Source organism: Pagrus pagrus, assembly GCF_965226575.1.
Source record: "Pagrus pagrus genome assembly, chromosome: 20".
Taxonomy (NCBI): Eukaryota; Metazoa; Chordata; class Actinopteri; order Spariformes; family Sparidae; genus Pagrus; species Pagrus pagrus.
This window is the reverse complement of record NC_140207.1, coordinates 11,404,526-11,420,173: the sequence shown is the minus strand read 5'-3', so window position 1 is coordinate 11,420,173 and position 15,648 is coordinate 11,404,526. Positions and strand designations below refer to the sequence as shown.

The 15,648-nt window shown below is 43.2% G+C and overlaps 1 protein-coding gene across 2 annotated transcripts in view; it reads left to right on the top strand.

Annotated features, from left to right (window-relative positions):
- Nucleotides 1-15,029, top strand: part of ctdspla (CTD (carboxy-terminal domain, RNA polymerase II, polypeptide A) small phosphatase-like a) — a 34,542-nt gene extending 19,513 nt beyond the window's left edge. The window contains exons 2-8 of one of the 2 annotated variants that reach the window (XM_084340625.1): nt 1,016-1,182; nt 2,478-2,510; nt 6,556-6,657; nt 11,743-11,799; nt 12,830-12,922; nt 13,014-13,199; nt 13,834-15,029. In XM_084340625.1, the coding sequence (XP_084196751.1) occupies nt 1,016-1,182; nt 2,478-2,510; nt 6,556-6,657; nt 11,743-11,799; nt 12,830-12,922; nt 13,014-13,199; nt 13,834-13,959 (764 nt within the window). In that variant the 3' untranslated portion in view covers nt 13,960-15,029. The remainder of the gene's footprint in view (nt 1-1,015; nt 1,183-2,477; nt 2,511-6,555; nt 6,658-11,742; nt 11,800-12,829; nt 12,923-13,013; nt 13,200-13,833) is intronic. The other variant, XM_084340626.1, reaches the window with a different exon arrangement.
- Nucleotides 15,030-15,648: the final 619 nt, after the last annotated feature.

The following is a 15,648-nucleotide window of genomic DNA, read 5'->3' as shown; positions in this document are numbered from 1 at the left end:
TTCCAGAGGATGCTTTACATGAACATAAAGGCTTTTAAACATATTATACCAACTCTCAACAGGTGACAGTACATAAAACAGTACATAACTTGAGAATTAGATAATTAGGACAGATCCGAGCTAGCTGATTCCCCCGGTTCAAGTCTAAGCTCCTGTCCAACTGTCTACTAGCTGTACTTTTTTTTTCCCCCTATATTTTTTTTGGCCTTTCTTGGCTTTATTGATAGGACAGCTGAGGAGATGACAGGAAACAGGGTGGACACAGGTTAAACTCGAACCTTCCCAGTAAGATAACGGTGGTCTAGATCACGTCTTTTAGACGTCATTTAAGGACATCCAAGACGTCTAAAAGACGTCCTCTGGGGAGCCAGATAGAAGTTTTTTATACGTCTTTTCTGGACGTTGTATAGACGTTTATATATCGTTTATCGTATTTATCGTTTTCGGCCTGACTATAGACAATAGTCAGGCCATAATCTAGACATCCACTGACATCCAGAATTAGTTGAGAATAGATGTTCATACTGGCTATGAGCTGGATGTCCACTGACAGCCAGAATTAGTCGATAAACGATATATAAACGTCTATACAACGTCCAGAAAAGACGTATAAAAAACTTTCATTCTGGCTCCCCAGAGGACGTCTTTTAGAGGTCTTGGATGTCCGTAAATGATGTCTAAAAGACGTGATCTAGACCACCGTTTGCTCACTGGGCTGGGCTGCTGCAGCGAGGACAAGGCCTCTGTACAGGGGATGCGTGCCCCATAGCTGTACTTTTTGAACACAAAAATGAGAATGGTATTGATCTTGACACGCACGAGAAGCAAAAAAAAAGCACAATTCCCAAAATTTCAACAATCCGTAGCATTGTCAGTGCAGGACTTTTACTTGTAACCATGAGTTTTTAGACTGTGGTTTTGCTACTTCAGTAAAATATCTCAATCGGCTACTACCGCTGGCTGACCAATGCGAAGCAGCCTAACCTTGTTTTCTTTCTTTCATTATCTCCTCCAGTCTCCCAGTCCAACAGCAGCCTAAAGAAGCACCGGAGCCGGAGCATTTTCAGCCCCTTCTTCTGCTGCTTCCGCAACTACAATGACTACCACGTGGAGACACCACCTGCCAACAACAAGACACTTTCTCTGCCCCCGCCGCCAGAGGAGAATGGCAGTCCTCCCAAGGTGAAGCTTATTTTTCTCTCACATCATACTTGGCCAGAGTCCAAATTACATACCATTTGCATCCACATGACCCGCTGGGAATGAGTTAATACGAGACAGAACTCCTGCTTTGACTCAAGAGACGCAGTAACGAGTAACATTTGTTTGGTTTTCGCTACAGAGAGCTTGTTAGGGTTTGCCTTTTCCTGCAGAGAGCCGAGGCCGAGGCGCTGTGCAGCCTCGCTGAGCTCCCTCCACAAATTTTTCCAGCTGCTTCAAACCCGCTGAACCCAGAGGTTGTTTACCATCCACTGCTTGAAAATACGGGCTCGCTTCCCATCTTGCATTCTTCGATAGCTGCCTACGCACACAACCGCACACACAAAATAACACACAGGGCGCGCTGAGAGGCTCAAAAGGCACACACACACACACACACACACACGCTCTTTCTGGCGCATGCTCGCACAAGCTTGCACAAGTCCATGGCAACCCATGTGCGCACACACACACACACACACACACACACACACACACACACGTACTCGCTGCTTCTTTAATCCTCATAAAGTGGGCCTTGTGTGTGTCCGGTGTGATGGATTGCCTGGCACCCACGCCTCCCCCTCTCCTCACACACACTCTGACCAGTGTAGTGAGGATGTGTGAAGCGAACGTTCTGGCCCCGGAAAAAGGCGCCAAAACCCCCGAGCTCCTCCGCAAACACGGCGCTCGGCTGCCAAGGCAGGTACACGGGCGCTATAAATGGAGCAGGACCGTATCACATTTCCACTCCTGTTTACCTGTAAATGTCTCTCGTTCAGGGGAGGAATGTGTGGCCCGTTGCAGACACCATACATGTGGTCAGCGCTGACCCGCTCCGGACCCCCTTCTTCAACAAACGAGTTCCCATTAATTTCGAGTGAACCTGGCGAACCTTGCCATAAAAAGCCTTGTTATAGTGCGGGGCTGATTTTTTCGAAGCTGGGTCCGCGCCACAGTCCCTCCCAGCAGTGTACTGTTGCTGGATTTCTGGCCAGTTGTATTTGTTACTATGGCAGCTCTGTTTGTTTTTCAGCGAGTTGTTCTCACTTTCTATCACGGTGTGTGTACTATACGTCCCTCTTTCTCTTTCTCTTTCTCTTTCTCTGTCCCTCTCCCTCTGCATTCGTTGATTAGATTATTGACGCTGTCGATTTCTCTCTCGCCAACGATTTTTTTTCTTTTGCTTTCTGCTTCTTCTTCTTCTTCTTGTTTTTATCCACCCTGTCTCTCTTTAAATCTCTCTCTCTTCTTCTCTCTCTGTTTGTTTTCTCCAGTGTGACCAGGTCCAGGTCATCCCCATCCCCAGTGTATGTATTATTATCTTTCATTTTTCTTCATCTCGCTCCGTCACAGTCACCTCCCCCTCCCTCCGCTTGCTGTGCTTCATCACTCTAGCTGCATGTGGATGTTGACACAAAGGTGATTTTTCTTTGCTCTCAGATGAAATTTTTTTTTTGGCAGTCTCCAATTTTGATCATCGTCGAGCTCTCAGTGCTTTGCTTTGTGCTGCCTACCCTCCACTTATTATCATATGATTTATTCGTCCTGTTGTCCATCTCTCATGTGTTTTTCTAATCACTGGAACAGAACATGAGATTGATTTTCTTATTAGATCAAATGTATTGAATCTTAGACCTTTACAGCTGCAGTCTGGATCAACAAACGGACAATCCGCCCTTTAATCACTCGATTAAATTAGGTATTTGTCTGTATTGAGAAAGATTACATTGTGATTCTGCACTCAGTGGTCAATGGACTTCTGTTAGTCCATTAGGAGGGGGGCTCGGTTTCAATGATCTGTAGTCCTCAGACGTTCACCAGACAGGGGAATTTATCTGATCCCTTCTTTGTTTGTGCTGAAACTGCATTTCATTTAGCTATTTTGGACTCTATGTGGTCCTGCGGTTCTCTGTAATTTAGGATATTCACACTCACAGCTTCCCACAATCGCAGCCAAGCTTTAAACTACACCACGCAGCAGACACCTCCCTTCAATGGCAGGAAGTGCATGTGGCGATGAGGTCTGCTCTTGCATGTTGTAATGTTGGCCGGGACTGGGGCGAGGATAACTTAAATAACTCCAGCTGACCTGGGCAGGTGACGTCTGCGTCACTCTTGACTGTATCACCGTCACAACACCACGTCAAAGGAACCAAGAGCTCATCACAAACATATAAAGATACACCAGTACACCAGTACTACATAACATTTAGTTATCAGTGGATGGCGTGTGGTCGCTTGTCATGAGATTGAATAAGAAGCATTTACTGATGCATAAATACATTATTAATGAATATAATTACGGTAAGTGTTTTGTTATAAATGAAATATATTAAGCATAAAATGTTACAGCTATTAAGCCCTTGATTATGCTTTTGATTACTCCATATTCCTATTATTCTGCCCATATAATCCCCAACAGATATTTAAAGAGGGCTCTAATTAATTCCTTTAATTCCAATTTTGAGCCCTAAAAAAATCATGAAACACAAACTGGCATTGAAAAGCACTTATTGCCTTCATTGTTCTCGGAAAAGTAGAAATATTAATATTAAAGGAGACATATTATGTTCATGATTTTATTTTTATAATAGGTTTACACGCTCAACACATCAGTTTTCTCATACTGTCCTATGACGCTCGGTTCTAGCTCCTGTCTCTTTAAGGCCCCCCCCCCCTCCCAAAAAGCCCAGTCTGCTCTGATTGGTCAGTTAACACACGCTCCCAATTAGCTACACTTCCTTTAATATCACAACAAGAATAACTATTTAACAAAAACTTAACAACCGCACATGTTAGAGGAGGAATATGATAGCGCTAGCTGCTGGGTGCTAAACAAATTTGTACGCACTTTCCAAGCAAATAAATTCCTGCAGATTGACCGTTACTTTTTGACACATACGTAGCTATATCATTATCTTCAGGGCATCTACGTCGAGTACATTTACACACAGCGGCAACACAAACACACCAGAGCAAAAGGGGGTTCCTATAAAAAACAAAGCTAATGCTAACTGAGGTGGCGCTACAGTAATGATACAAACAGAAAAAGCAACATGAAAAACAGTTAAAGCATCAAACCTACCACTCATTATTTAGTTAACATTCGCACTGTTTCTCTCGATATAACAACATCAGTCCAACATCGTCCCGGACTGGGAGAAGCCACGTTAGCCAACCATCCCGCTAACGCCTGATTCAGGACTACTGACGAGGCGTGAGTACGCTTCAGGACCAGTGTTTTATGTGGGAAAGAGGAGCTCCTGTTGGTGCAGACTTCAGGCTTTTTAACGTTTCAAGCCCTTTTACATGCACAATAACATATATGAAACACTTAAGAAAGGGAAAAAAACGAAAAAGCATAATATGTCTCCTTTAACACAAGCTGGATGCTTCAAATGAAGTAATGTTTTAATTATGTAGAAATATTCTGTCAGCCGTTGTTATAGAATTTATCATGTTTCTTTCCAACAGACAAACATGTTTCTCACCATCTGTTTGTTAGCTTTTTCTCTGCCTCACGGTGAGCAAGTAAAATGATTTCCTCTCCATAAGCATGATCCACTGTGGTTTAGAGCTGTCACTTTGGGCCGGCGCCCCCTGGCTGTGGCTTCAGGTGAAGAGTTTTATTATCGCGGCGCTGCTCCCTGGTGAAAAATGTCAAGGTCCCCCTCAGTCCTTCTTTATTTGCTCAACCTGCATGTGTAAATCACATTCATCATGGCCTGACAGGATGTCATTCGGTGTCCTTGCTCCCAGGGAATCCTTCCTGTGATACACCAGCATGCAGTCCTGCGATAACACATGATAAATACAGTGAGCCGGGCCGGAAAACACACTAAAACACACAGATTCATGCAGGAAATGGCTGGCATACTGAGCAGCAGCACAAATGTGTGTGTGTGTATAAGATTGATGGAGTCCTTGCTCCTCTCCTCTATGTAGATTTGTGTGTTTATATATATGTGTGTGTGCATGGATGCATGGATGTACGTGTATGAGTGTGTGTGTGTGTGTGTGTGCGTGCCCCCTATGGCCCCTGCCATCTGCCCCGTGCCTGTCTGTAGCCCCAGGCCTGCTTGGCAGAGGACACGAGTGTTTCTCCTTTTTCCCCCCTGACCCTGAAGGCAGCACAGTCACAGAGCTCAGTCAACATGAGGTCATAACAGGAAATATCAGCAGGGACTCACACAGTCCAGCCACACACACAACCACAACAACAGGCAAATTATTTATCACCAGCTGGAAGAGGTAGTGTTGAGATGTGATGGCACAGTGACCTCGCATTAGATGAGACGCTGCTGTTTTCTGTCTTCATGATGTCATTTATAATGCTTTTGCTAGTAGATAGACGTTGTTGACAGCAATAACTTAATAATTCATTGGAATCATTTTGTAACAATATGATGACGTCATGCTACGCTTCTGCAAATTTCTGTTGATTATTCCAAGCTAATTGTAATGAAACACATTAACTATCACATGTAATGCGCAACAATGGAAAACAGTTCACTTAGCTTTTAGCTAATTGCAGCTTTTAGTAGACATGCTTCAGCCCTTTTGATTGTAAAAATAACATAACTGATTAATTGATGCCATTTCACTTTCTGTCAGTTGACCCATAGTGCTGAAGGAATGACGTCTTTGTGGAGGCTAACCCAGAAGTTAGCATCGCCCTGGTTCCTTTGTTCATCGGATTTTGGATTATCGCAGAAAATAAGCCCTGTGGCAAACACGTTTATGACACACTAACAGATAAACGCCACTGATTTCTTAAGTGTAAATTAAATTGCCAGAAGTAAAAAGCTAATGTTAGGCTGACAAACTACATTGCAGTTGCATGACTTAAACGTCACCACCACTAAGCTCCTTACTACTGTACACTACTAGAGTATTTACTGATGTACTTGATGACATAGAACAATATGTGAATTTCTCTTAAGCTTTTGTTGACCACAGACCTTATTTCAGGCATTTAACAGAAAAAACCTGTTCAAAAACCCATCGACTTCAACACAAGGGAACCAGAAGTGCAATGATGCTCAATTATTTTGGGGTTTATGCACTCTAGTGATTAATTGGCCTGCTATACTTTATATTTTCAATGACAAACATCCAGGACGAGTATCACATCACCTCACCAGTGTATTGATATCGTATCTTTCAGTCAAGTCTCCACAGAAGCTATGTGACACCCTCCTTCAGGTCGTTCATGCTGTTAAATGTGTCTTCAGTGTCACCCAAAGCAGCCAAGTCCCAAACACTCATCATCACACCCTCAGTATGAGTGTTTGTGTGCATGTGTTCCCTCCACTGAACCTCTTTTATAAAGGATGTGTGTTGTCTCTGCAGCCACCAGCCAAGTTCCTCCTGCCAGAGGTCAGTATAGAAGACTACGGCAAGAACTGCGTGGTGATCGACCTGGACGAAACCCTCGTACACAGCTCCTTCAAGGTACCTCGCCACGCTGCCTCTCTCTGCACACTCTGCATCAAACAGACACCCGCGTTCCTTTTTTTTTATCGTTTCAGTTGTGTCCCGCTTTTACTCCGCAGCCTTAGAGGGATAATAGGATTATACAGAAATAAATCCTGAAGATGCCTTTCTTTGCTGTGAATACGGGTATGATGGTATAATGACAAATAGCATGAGGTGCCGCTGAGCTCAGTCAGCGTCAGTGAAGTACACATAATCACAGGAAAGTGTGTCCCTGAGGGTATTATGGCATTTATACACCAGTTAGAACAGGAAAAGGCAAAAAGGAGGCCTAACTGCTGTGATAAAAAAAAAAAAAGGTGTTAGCATGGCAACTGATACTTATTTGGTAGCTGTGCGATCGTATTCATCAGCACGTCCGGGATTTATCTTCAGCCAACGCAGTTATTTTTGACAGGAGGTCCTCAGAGTATCATCTCCGTCCTGCGAAAACTGTGTGCCGGATCTCCAAAATGTCAGCTTGTAATGAGCTCAGCCTTAAACCCTTGAACACCAGCTCCCCATCTAAGAGTCAGCTGCCTAAATAATAAGTCGCATTGATTATATCTGACCACAGTAACCTAAAAGGTGAGACTCTGAAGAGTTAAATGGCTTTAATAATTAGTGGACCAATTCCTTTTCTGAAGAGCCACACGGAAATGTCCGTTTGCGTCTGTTTACAATGCCAGTGACGACAACTGAGACAAATTAGGGTCTTGAAGGGTCGTCCCGTTTCATAGAGGGAGATTTCAACCCCTACCCCTCATAACTCTGTTCTGAGGGGCAAGTGGGCACTCGAAAATGAGGGTTTGGGGTAAATATTGGAAATAGGATTGGGCTTTAATCTCAGCTCTTCCTTGCTAACATTTGCTCTGTGCCATTTAATCGTATGCAAGTGCTGCAGGTTTTCTCCCAGAAGTTATTATAAACAAACACTGAGATTGGTTCTAAAAATACATTTTGCTGTGTTGTAATTTGCATTATTTCTCACACAATGCACCATAACTCCCATCTGACTGAGCGTGATTGTGTTTTATGTTTGGTAAATATCTAAAATGAAGTGAAAACTATAAAAAAAACCAAGATGGTAGGAATCTGATGGCGTTAAATGACACCATATATATTGTATGTCACCATCAAAGGTTATTCACTGACATACCTGGCACACCCACTTCAGCACAGCTCTGGCTTGGCCCCAGCTGATCTGGTTATGTGTGTGTGTGTGTGTGTGTGTGTGTGTGTGTGTACAGTATCTGTGCCTTTTGTCCTGAGCGTGAGTGCAGCTCAAAGCCAGAGAGGTGTCCAACAAAATAGCTCAAGGTGAAGCCGGAGACTCCTTTGTGTTCGCTCGAGCTTCATTCAGCGGCACTTTCAGTGCATTTTCATTTCATTTCACGAGGAATTAATCCTCTGTGGAAAGTCAAAGGGTTTAGAAAAAGCGCACACTTGTAGCGGACCCACCCATAGAAGTCACATGCCAGCAGTACGGGGCCACACACACACGTCCATGCTCACCCACACACAAGGGTGTGTCCAATACAGTGTACTGTTGCCTTGAATAACTGCGGGATGAATTTCGCAGAAATCCTGGATCTGTTCTAATAGTCTGATGGGTTTTATTTTCTCTCCTGACGAAAACTCCCACAGGAACTCTTTTTTTTTTTTGGTCCCTCTGATTAAACTCCAGTTACGCAGCGTATATTCAGTCCATCAAAATGCATTTAGTTCAGAGATCAGTATGCAGTATGAAATGAATTCAGGCAGTGCAATAAATGAGACTCCGTCGGGAGAGTGAAACAGAAAGTGACACACGAGCAGCATTTTCAGTTCCATCCAGAAGCCTGCAGGATTTCCTGTGGATCATTTTTTCGTCTAGAGTCGAGGTTAGGAGGTAATTTTGGATCCGAATGTGCAAGTAACCGTCGAACAATTAGTGCAGAAGACAAACGGATCGGACGGTGGACATTTCGCATAGAGCACAGATGGACATAGACTAAAAAAGAAGCGTTGCGTAACACATCACATACTGTATGCTCTATCCTGTACGTTACGGATGAGGAGATAATTCCTCTGACGGCTCTAAGATTAGATCCAGTGCGTGGTGGATGTGTAAAAGTGGCTTAGAGGGTAAACTGTTATAACAACAACAATAATAATAGTAGTCAAGTTTATTTATATAAGACCAACAAAGTGCCTCACAGAAAACCTGATGCTAAAAACAGAAACAGGAAGAAGATTTTAAAAATTAAATCAAAACTCACATGGCCAAAAGTATGTGGACATATGGGATCGCTGCGCATCTCATGTCAAAATCATGGGCTTTAATCTGTTGCAAACAGCCTCCACTTTTCTGCAAAGGCTGCAGAGATTCGATCCCGTTCAGCCGCGAGAGCATCGGATGATCTAGTAAGAATAAGCTCCTCATGCAGAACATTTAATGTGCATGTATATGGACGAACCGTCTGTAATGAGACATGGGAGTGTTATCAGAGGCAGGTTCGGACAGTAATCCCAAATGATGTGAAGTGTTGCAATATATATGAGTGTAAAAGAAACCCTGGACCGCAGCCAGTCTGTTGAAACGACCCAGAAGAAGTTCCCTCTGTGACGTCTGTTCAGCACCAATCTACAAACCAGTCTCCTTCTCCTTCATCCCTCTCCCTCCATTTCTCTCTAACATACACCCCTCCTCGCCTCCCCTCCCGCCCTCCTCCTCCTCCTGCTCCATATCTCTGGCCGTCTCGGATCCTGGCCCATCACAGAGCAGAGCGACGAGCAGCTGTTGTGTGTTCACTCTTCAGATGATGGAGTGATTCAGCAGAAGAGCAATAGGCAGCGGCCAAGTCTGTCTCTGCATCTCTTCCTCCATCTGCGACTCTCTCTCCTCTTTCTCTCCTCTTTGTGGACCAAATGCTGCCTGTTTGTTCTCCTTTCTGCATGTCACTGGTTTGGCTCATTACTGGTTCTGTTTTTAGACAGTCAAGGCTACAGACTTTTTACTGGTGTAAACATTAACCAGAGCTGAATATATAACGAATCGGATCCATATATGAGCCCTCACATCTGTCTTTTTTTGGGTGGGGGGGGATCTGGAGGCTTTCATTGTTGCATTGACTCAGTCTTACATCACATAGAGAAACCAAACATCTCCAGAACAGAGGCTCTATTGTTCCACTGTCGCCACTATAGTGGTTGTATTAGACAGATCACACAGGTGACAAGTGGAAGGTCAAAGTGCCGTGTTTAGTATTCCTACAGCAATCACTCCCTCTGTTGGATGGCACTGAACTGTGCCTGCTCACTGTAGCTTTACGCCTGAAGGCCAGCAGCAATGAATTCACACATACAGTTCAATATTTAGGGATGTGGGAAGGTTTATATTCAGGGTTCAGAGTTTATTAGAAACACGTCAGAAAGGTTTTATTATAGAAACAGGAGTTAAACACAGCTGAATACATTCTCAAGTTCTTTAACGTGCAACAATTATAACTTCACCACATATTTCTGTTAGTCTATAACTGGGTCTACTATTCAATCAATCTGTTCAAAGCAGCCAATACTGAATATTAATGCAAAACAGGAGGATTGAAGGTAAAGTGTTGCCAAAATTCAATAGTCTAGCTAGCAACATATCCTATTTGGTGACAAGTGACCAGCATTTTTGAATGTTTTATAAAATTATTATAACATAGAAATGTGTAAATAAAAAAACAGCATGTAAAAAATAAATCTGTAGCTTACAGTAAATACTCTAGCTAGTTAAGGCTAGCAGCTAGCTAGCGTGAAGTCACAGCTAGCTTTAGTTTAAAGCAGATTTTTTCCAACCTGTTTCCTAAATATTGTTTGTACCACATAAAAAATGCAATAGCTTATAGTAGACATAATACAGTGCTGCAGAGATGATGTGTAGGCCTATTTTTGTAGGCTAACTCAGAAGTTAGCATCTAATTTGGCCACTTGTTAGCAACTGCCTTTTTAAGACAAATAAACGCTGTAAAATTCAAACTGGCGTATTTTATGTCGTAGAACAAAAAGGGGAAATCTCTTTCTGTTGCCCTCAGATTTTATTTCAGGCATTTAGCTGAGATAAAATTAGGCCTAACACGAGTCCTGCTAAAGGTTAGTAGCCTAGATTGAACCCTTTAAACATTTAGGATATCTAATGATTTTATTTAACAAGTTCCTTTATTCTTTTAGGAGAAGATCATGATAAATAGACATAAATTTAAGGTCTTTAGGTGTCTCAAGTCCACTGTTTCTGTCGATAGCCTACTGCCGTGTGACTTTGTACCGCAGACATTTAAATTAATTATAGATGATTCAAAAAAGTGCAGTCTTGGATCAATAGTCGTCTGACGCATTAAACCACACAGCAGCCTGGTGCTGTTGCAGATTTACCTGCCTTCGTACAGTCAAGTCAACTTGAAAATAAAATCGTACTTCCAAATAATTCACTCTTCTTCCTCGTCCCTACAACAAATATCCATGCAGGTGACAGCCGAGCTCACACAGGAAAAGCTTTTCCTTCTGATTTTTAAATCATCTTTCCTCTCTTTCTCCGTCACCTGCGTTTCTTTCTCTCCCTGTCTGAAATGACACCGCCGTGCCTCCCACCTAATCCTTTCATCCTCGTCTTTTACGCCCTCCACTTGTCTTCCGCCCACACCCCTCCGGCATCTATCTTCCTCTTCCTCCTGCACCTCTCCTCTCTCCTCTGCTTGCTTTTTAAAGATGACACAAGTCACGCTGCGAAAACCGGCGGCGCCCTTCCTGTCCGCGTTCGCGTCTATCATCTAGTTCAGCTCCCAGGTTTCTCCCCGGAGTCTCACTTCTAGTTTTTATTTAACACTGAGATATACCGAGCTGGAGCAGAGGGAACCACATAACGCTTAAAGCCTTCCTAGTTTGCCCGGGGCACCTTATCGGAATATTTTACCACCCCTTTATTTTTTAAACCAAAAATACGGGCATGTGGTTTAGCAGCAACCCCGTGAGATTGTGCTGTTTCGAGCAAAAATCACCACAAGTTTTGAATGTTTTCTCTGTTTTCTTGTCTTCTTGCAGCCCATCAGCAATGCAGACTTCATTGTTCCAGTGGAGATCGATGGGACTGTTCATCAGGTACTGCTGCACTGACACCGAGGCCTTCCCGAAGTGAAATAACATGTATTAATTATAAGGTTTCCCTCGGAAGCCGTGGCTCCATTTTCTTTTCTTCAGTATTTTATTATTCTCTGTGATCTCACACAGCTACGTCAAAGTGGGACAGCACACACACTCCTCCCCGAATTTGGTGCTTTCTCTTTTATTCCCCCTGTCTTTGCTCGCTCTAAAGATAGATGGGCCGTGACGTGGCCGTGTCACCAGGTAAACAAATGTCACGAAGCGCGTTGGAGAGATGCTTCGCTGATTAGAAATATGTGTGAGAGAGAGAAACGGCAACAGAAAGGATGAAACATGTCGTGCCTTTGTTCGTGCGGTGCATCGACGTTAAAGGTTTGTCCTGTTTGAAGCAGAAGCCGCCGCACTGTAGCTGCAACCGGGTTCAAGTAATCCAGGATAGGCTTTCTCTATCTGTTTTGGCCTATGCTTGATTACTTGCACTTGGGGGCAGCAGCTAACCCTCGGGGAGAAGAGAACGAAGACAAGCAGACATGGAAAATATGATCACAGGGTAATGTCTGTTGTTGTGAACGGCTGGGTACAAAGGTTGATTTAACAAAGGAAGCCTAAGTTAAATATTGTCTAAACAAAAGTGGCAGGAGAACATTGCCAAAAATATAGTGTGCTGCAGAGATGACGTGTTTCTGTAGGCTAAGCTGGACGTTAGCATCGCCCTGGTTCCCTCAGCAAAAAGCTGATTGGACTTTTTAATTAGATTTTGGATTATTGCAGAAAATAAGCTCTCTGGCAAACAGAAGTTTATGATACTCAGCAATGAAATCGCCTGATTTTGGTAAATGCGAAAAAGTAAACTCATTCCCTGGTTTTAGGACTCATTCCTGTGGCATTCTGCAGCCTACAATTAATTTTTCAAGATTTATGATGAATAATGTAAACATAGACTTCTTCTTTTAGAAAAAAGCGCCTCACTCGTGTGTCGGTGTGAAAAGCTCACTTTAAAGGTTTATTTTTGTGATGTTTGTTTCAGGTGTACGTGCTGAAGAGGCCTCACGTAGACGAGTTCCTCCAGAAGATGGGGGAGCTCTTCGAGTGCGTCCTCTTCACAGCGAGCTTAGCCAAGGTTTGTTCATGCATTGTAGCAATAAAACAGCAAGTAATGCCGCTTCACACAGACTTTGCTAACCCAATGTGTTTTTTGTTGGTCTGTTCAGTACGCTGACCCTGTGGCAGACCTGCTGGACCAGTGGGGGGTGTTTCGTACCCGGCTCTTCAGGGAATCCTGTGTTTTCCACAGAGGAAACTACGTCAAAGACCTCAGCCGGCTGGGCCGAGAGCTCAGTAAAGTCATCATCATAGACAACTCACCTGCCTCCTACATCTTCCACCCTGAGAATGCAGTAAGTCAGTCAGTCTGTCCACCATTATCCTGGACTAGTGGCATGTTGTGTTTAGGTAGTGATCTGTAGTTCATAATGCAGCATTATCATGGGGGGAAATATATGCACATATATGTTGTGCCGAGTAGCCAGCCAGTAATAATAACATTTATAACAGCATGTAGGCTACATAGAAAAAGGTAAGTCTGTGTATATAAATGTTCGCTACAATGAAAGTTAACGTATTGCGGTGTGGTTTTACATCCCACAGACTCCTGACTAAAAATAGGATCAAATACAGTGGTACAACAGGAACAAGTTGGTAATGAAAACAATAATGAGGGTAAATGATGATATCTGCACGACATTGTCAGTTTTAATCTGCACTGTCGTTTGAGATACAGCGTCGAGCCCAGAGGCAGTGTTCCCGATTTTATGAGATTTCTCTCCTCTGTGCAGAAGGTACTCAGTGGAGCTGCTGCCACTCTTCATGCCTTTGATGCATTTCCCTCATTAATTATTTACACAAGACTGGCACCATCTCCTCACCTATAATGCAACACTTTAGCATGGACTGCCAGCTGAGTTTTCTCAATTGATCAAATAAATTCAACCTGTCCTCTCCCGCTCAACACTGTGTTTCATCTCTCCACAGGTCCCGGTGCAGTCCTGGTTTGACGACATGACGGACACGGAGCTGCTGGACCTGATTCCTCTGTTCGAGGGCCTCAGTAAGGAGGAGGACGTTTACAGTCTGTTACAGAGCCTGAGGAACAGGTAGCAGGCGGCGGCTTCACCTGGCTCTTCCTGTCTCGGCCCCGCTGCACAGAGGCCTCACCTCGCTGCAGCTCGCGTCCTCCAACCGGCGCTGGAAGTCCCGGCGTGGCTCCCGGCGTGAGGACTTCAGGCAATCGCTCCGGACATAATCACATCTAGAGACAACAACTGTATGGATTCTCTTGGACCCTTTGTACAGGACTCCTACTGACAAATGATTATATTACTGTATGTACATACTATATGTTTCTAAGAGCAACACATACATAAAGTAATTTTTCTATCAGAGAGAGGAGGTTTTACTATTCTATCAAGTAATATTTTAGTTACCAAAAATAATCAAAATAGACAGAACGAAGAGTTTTTTTGTTTCTTTTTCGAGAAATGAGTGACCTTTTGTTCTTTTTTTCTTTTGTGTTGAGCTGTGCTATGCAGGCTGTTGTTTCTCGTCTGACCTTTTCGTTCAAACAACTGTGATTTATCTTCTCTTACAGAATGAAGTGCCTTCATTACTGTGCTGATTTTGTTGTGTCGGGTTTATGGGGTGCACATTTTTATGCTGCATATTTACTCAAATCTCCCCAAAAAAAAAAAAAGCGTATTAACTAAATCCTTAAATCTGAAGTTGGAAATGAGTCTTTGGTAATTGTTGTTTAATCTGCGAAAACAAAAGAATGATTTCTAGAAAATGTATCCAGCTAGAATATTAGACCTGAATGATTCTTTACTTTTGAGTTGAGCAACATTGAATTGTTAAATTTACCAAAGATGTTTACAATTCAATGTGATTTGTGGCTGAATGACGACATTTGATCCTTGACTGTAAATTGAAAATCCTTGAAGACATTGAAACCCCGCTTTATTATTGAAAAAAAAAAAAAAGATGAAGAAGAAACCGTTGTGATGACATCACCGTCCACCAATAAATGTAAAACTTTTGAGGAAAATATAATAATTAGCTTAGATTATATGAAATTCTATTTATTGGGGAAAAGGGGTTTGGGTGCATTGTAAAGACTGCTGTTGAAATCGTACTGTACAACATTATTAAAGTTGCAGGTTTGCACACTGTCAGATTGTTTCATGGTTTACTGACTTTAACAACGTGTTACCATTGAATCGAACGACTACGTCTGCTGTGAAAGTGGTCCCACAGACAATTACCACCCACCTCTCACCACTCACTTAAAGGCCCCCCCTCCTGAATACCCAGTCTCCTCTGATTGGTCGGCTCACACATGCCTGAGCCAGCACCGCTTACAACAACAGAGCAGCTGTGCTGAATCAATTCTTACGCTCCAAACTAGCTGCTCGGCATAAATTATGCAAATGTATGACATGGTGACGTAGTGTGATGTCACAAAGTCACAGAATTGAAGGCGGGACTACTGACGAGGCGTTTTAGGAGCAGAGTTTTCTGTGGGAGAGCGGAGCTTCTGTAGGTGCGGACTTTGACCTTGTTAACTTTCAAGATCTTTGACATGCACCGCAGTCTATATAAAACACTGAGGGAAAGGAAATAACTGAAAACGCATAATAGGTCTCCTTTAAAGGAAATGATATGCCAAATTGGTATTCACAGCATGTCTCTGCTGCCCCTAGTGGCTAGAAAATCAGATGCATGCTGTTCCTGACCTTGAGAAAACAGTCTCGCTCATGAGGTCCATTTTGAAGCTAGTCTGACTCACTGGGT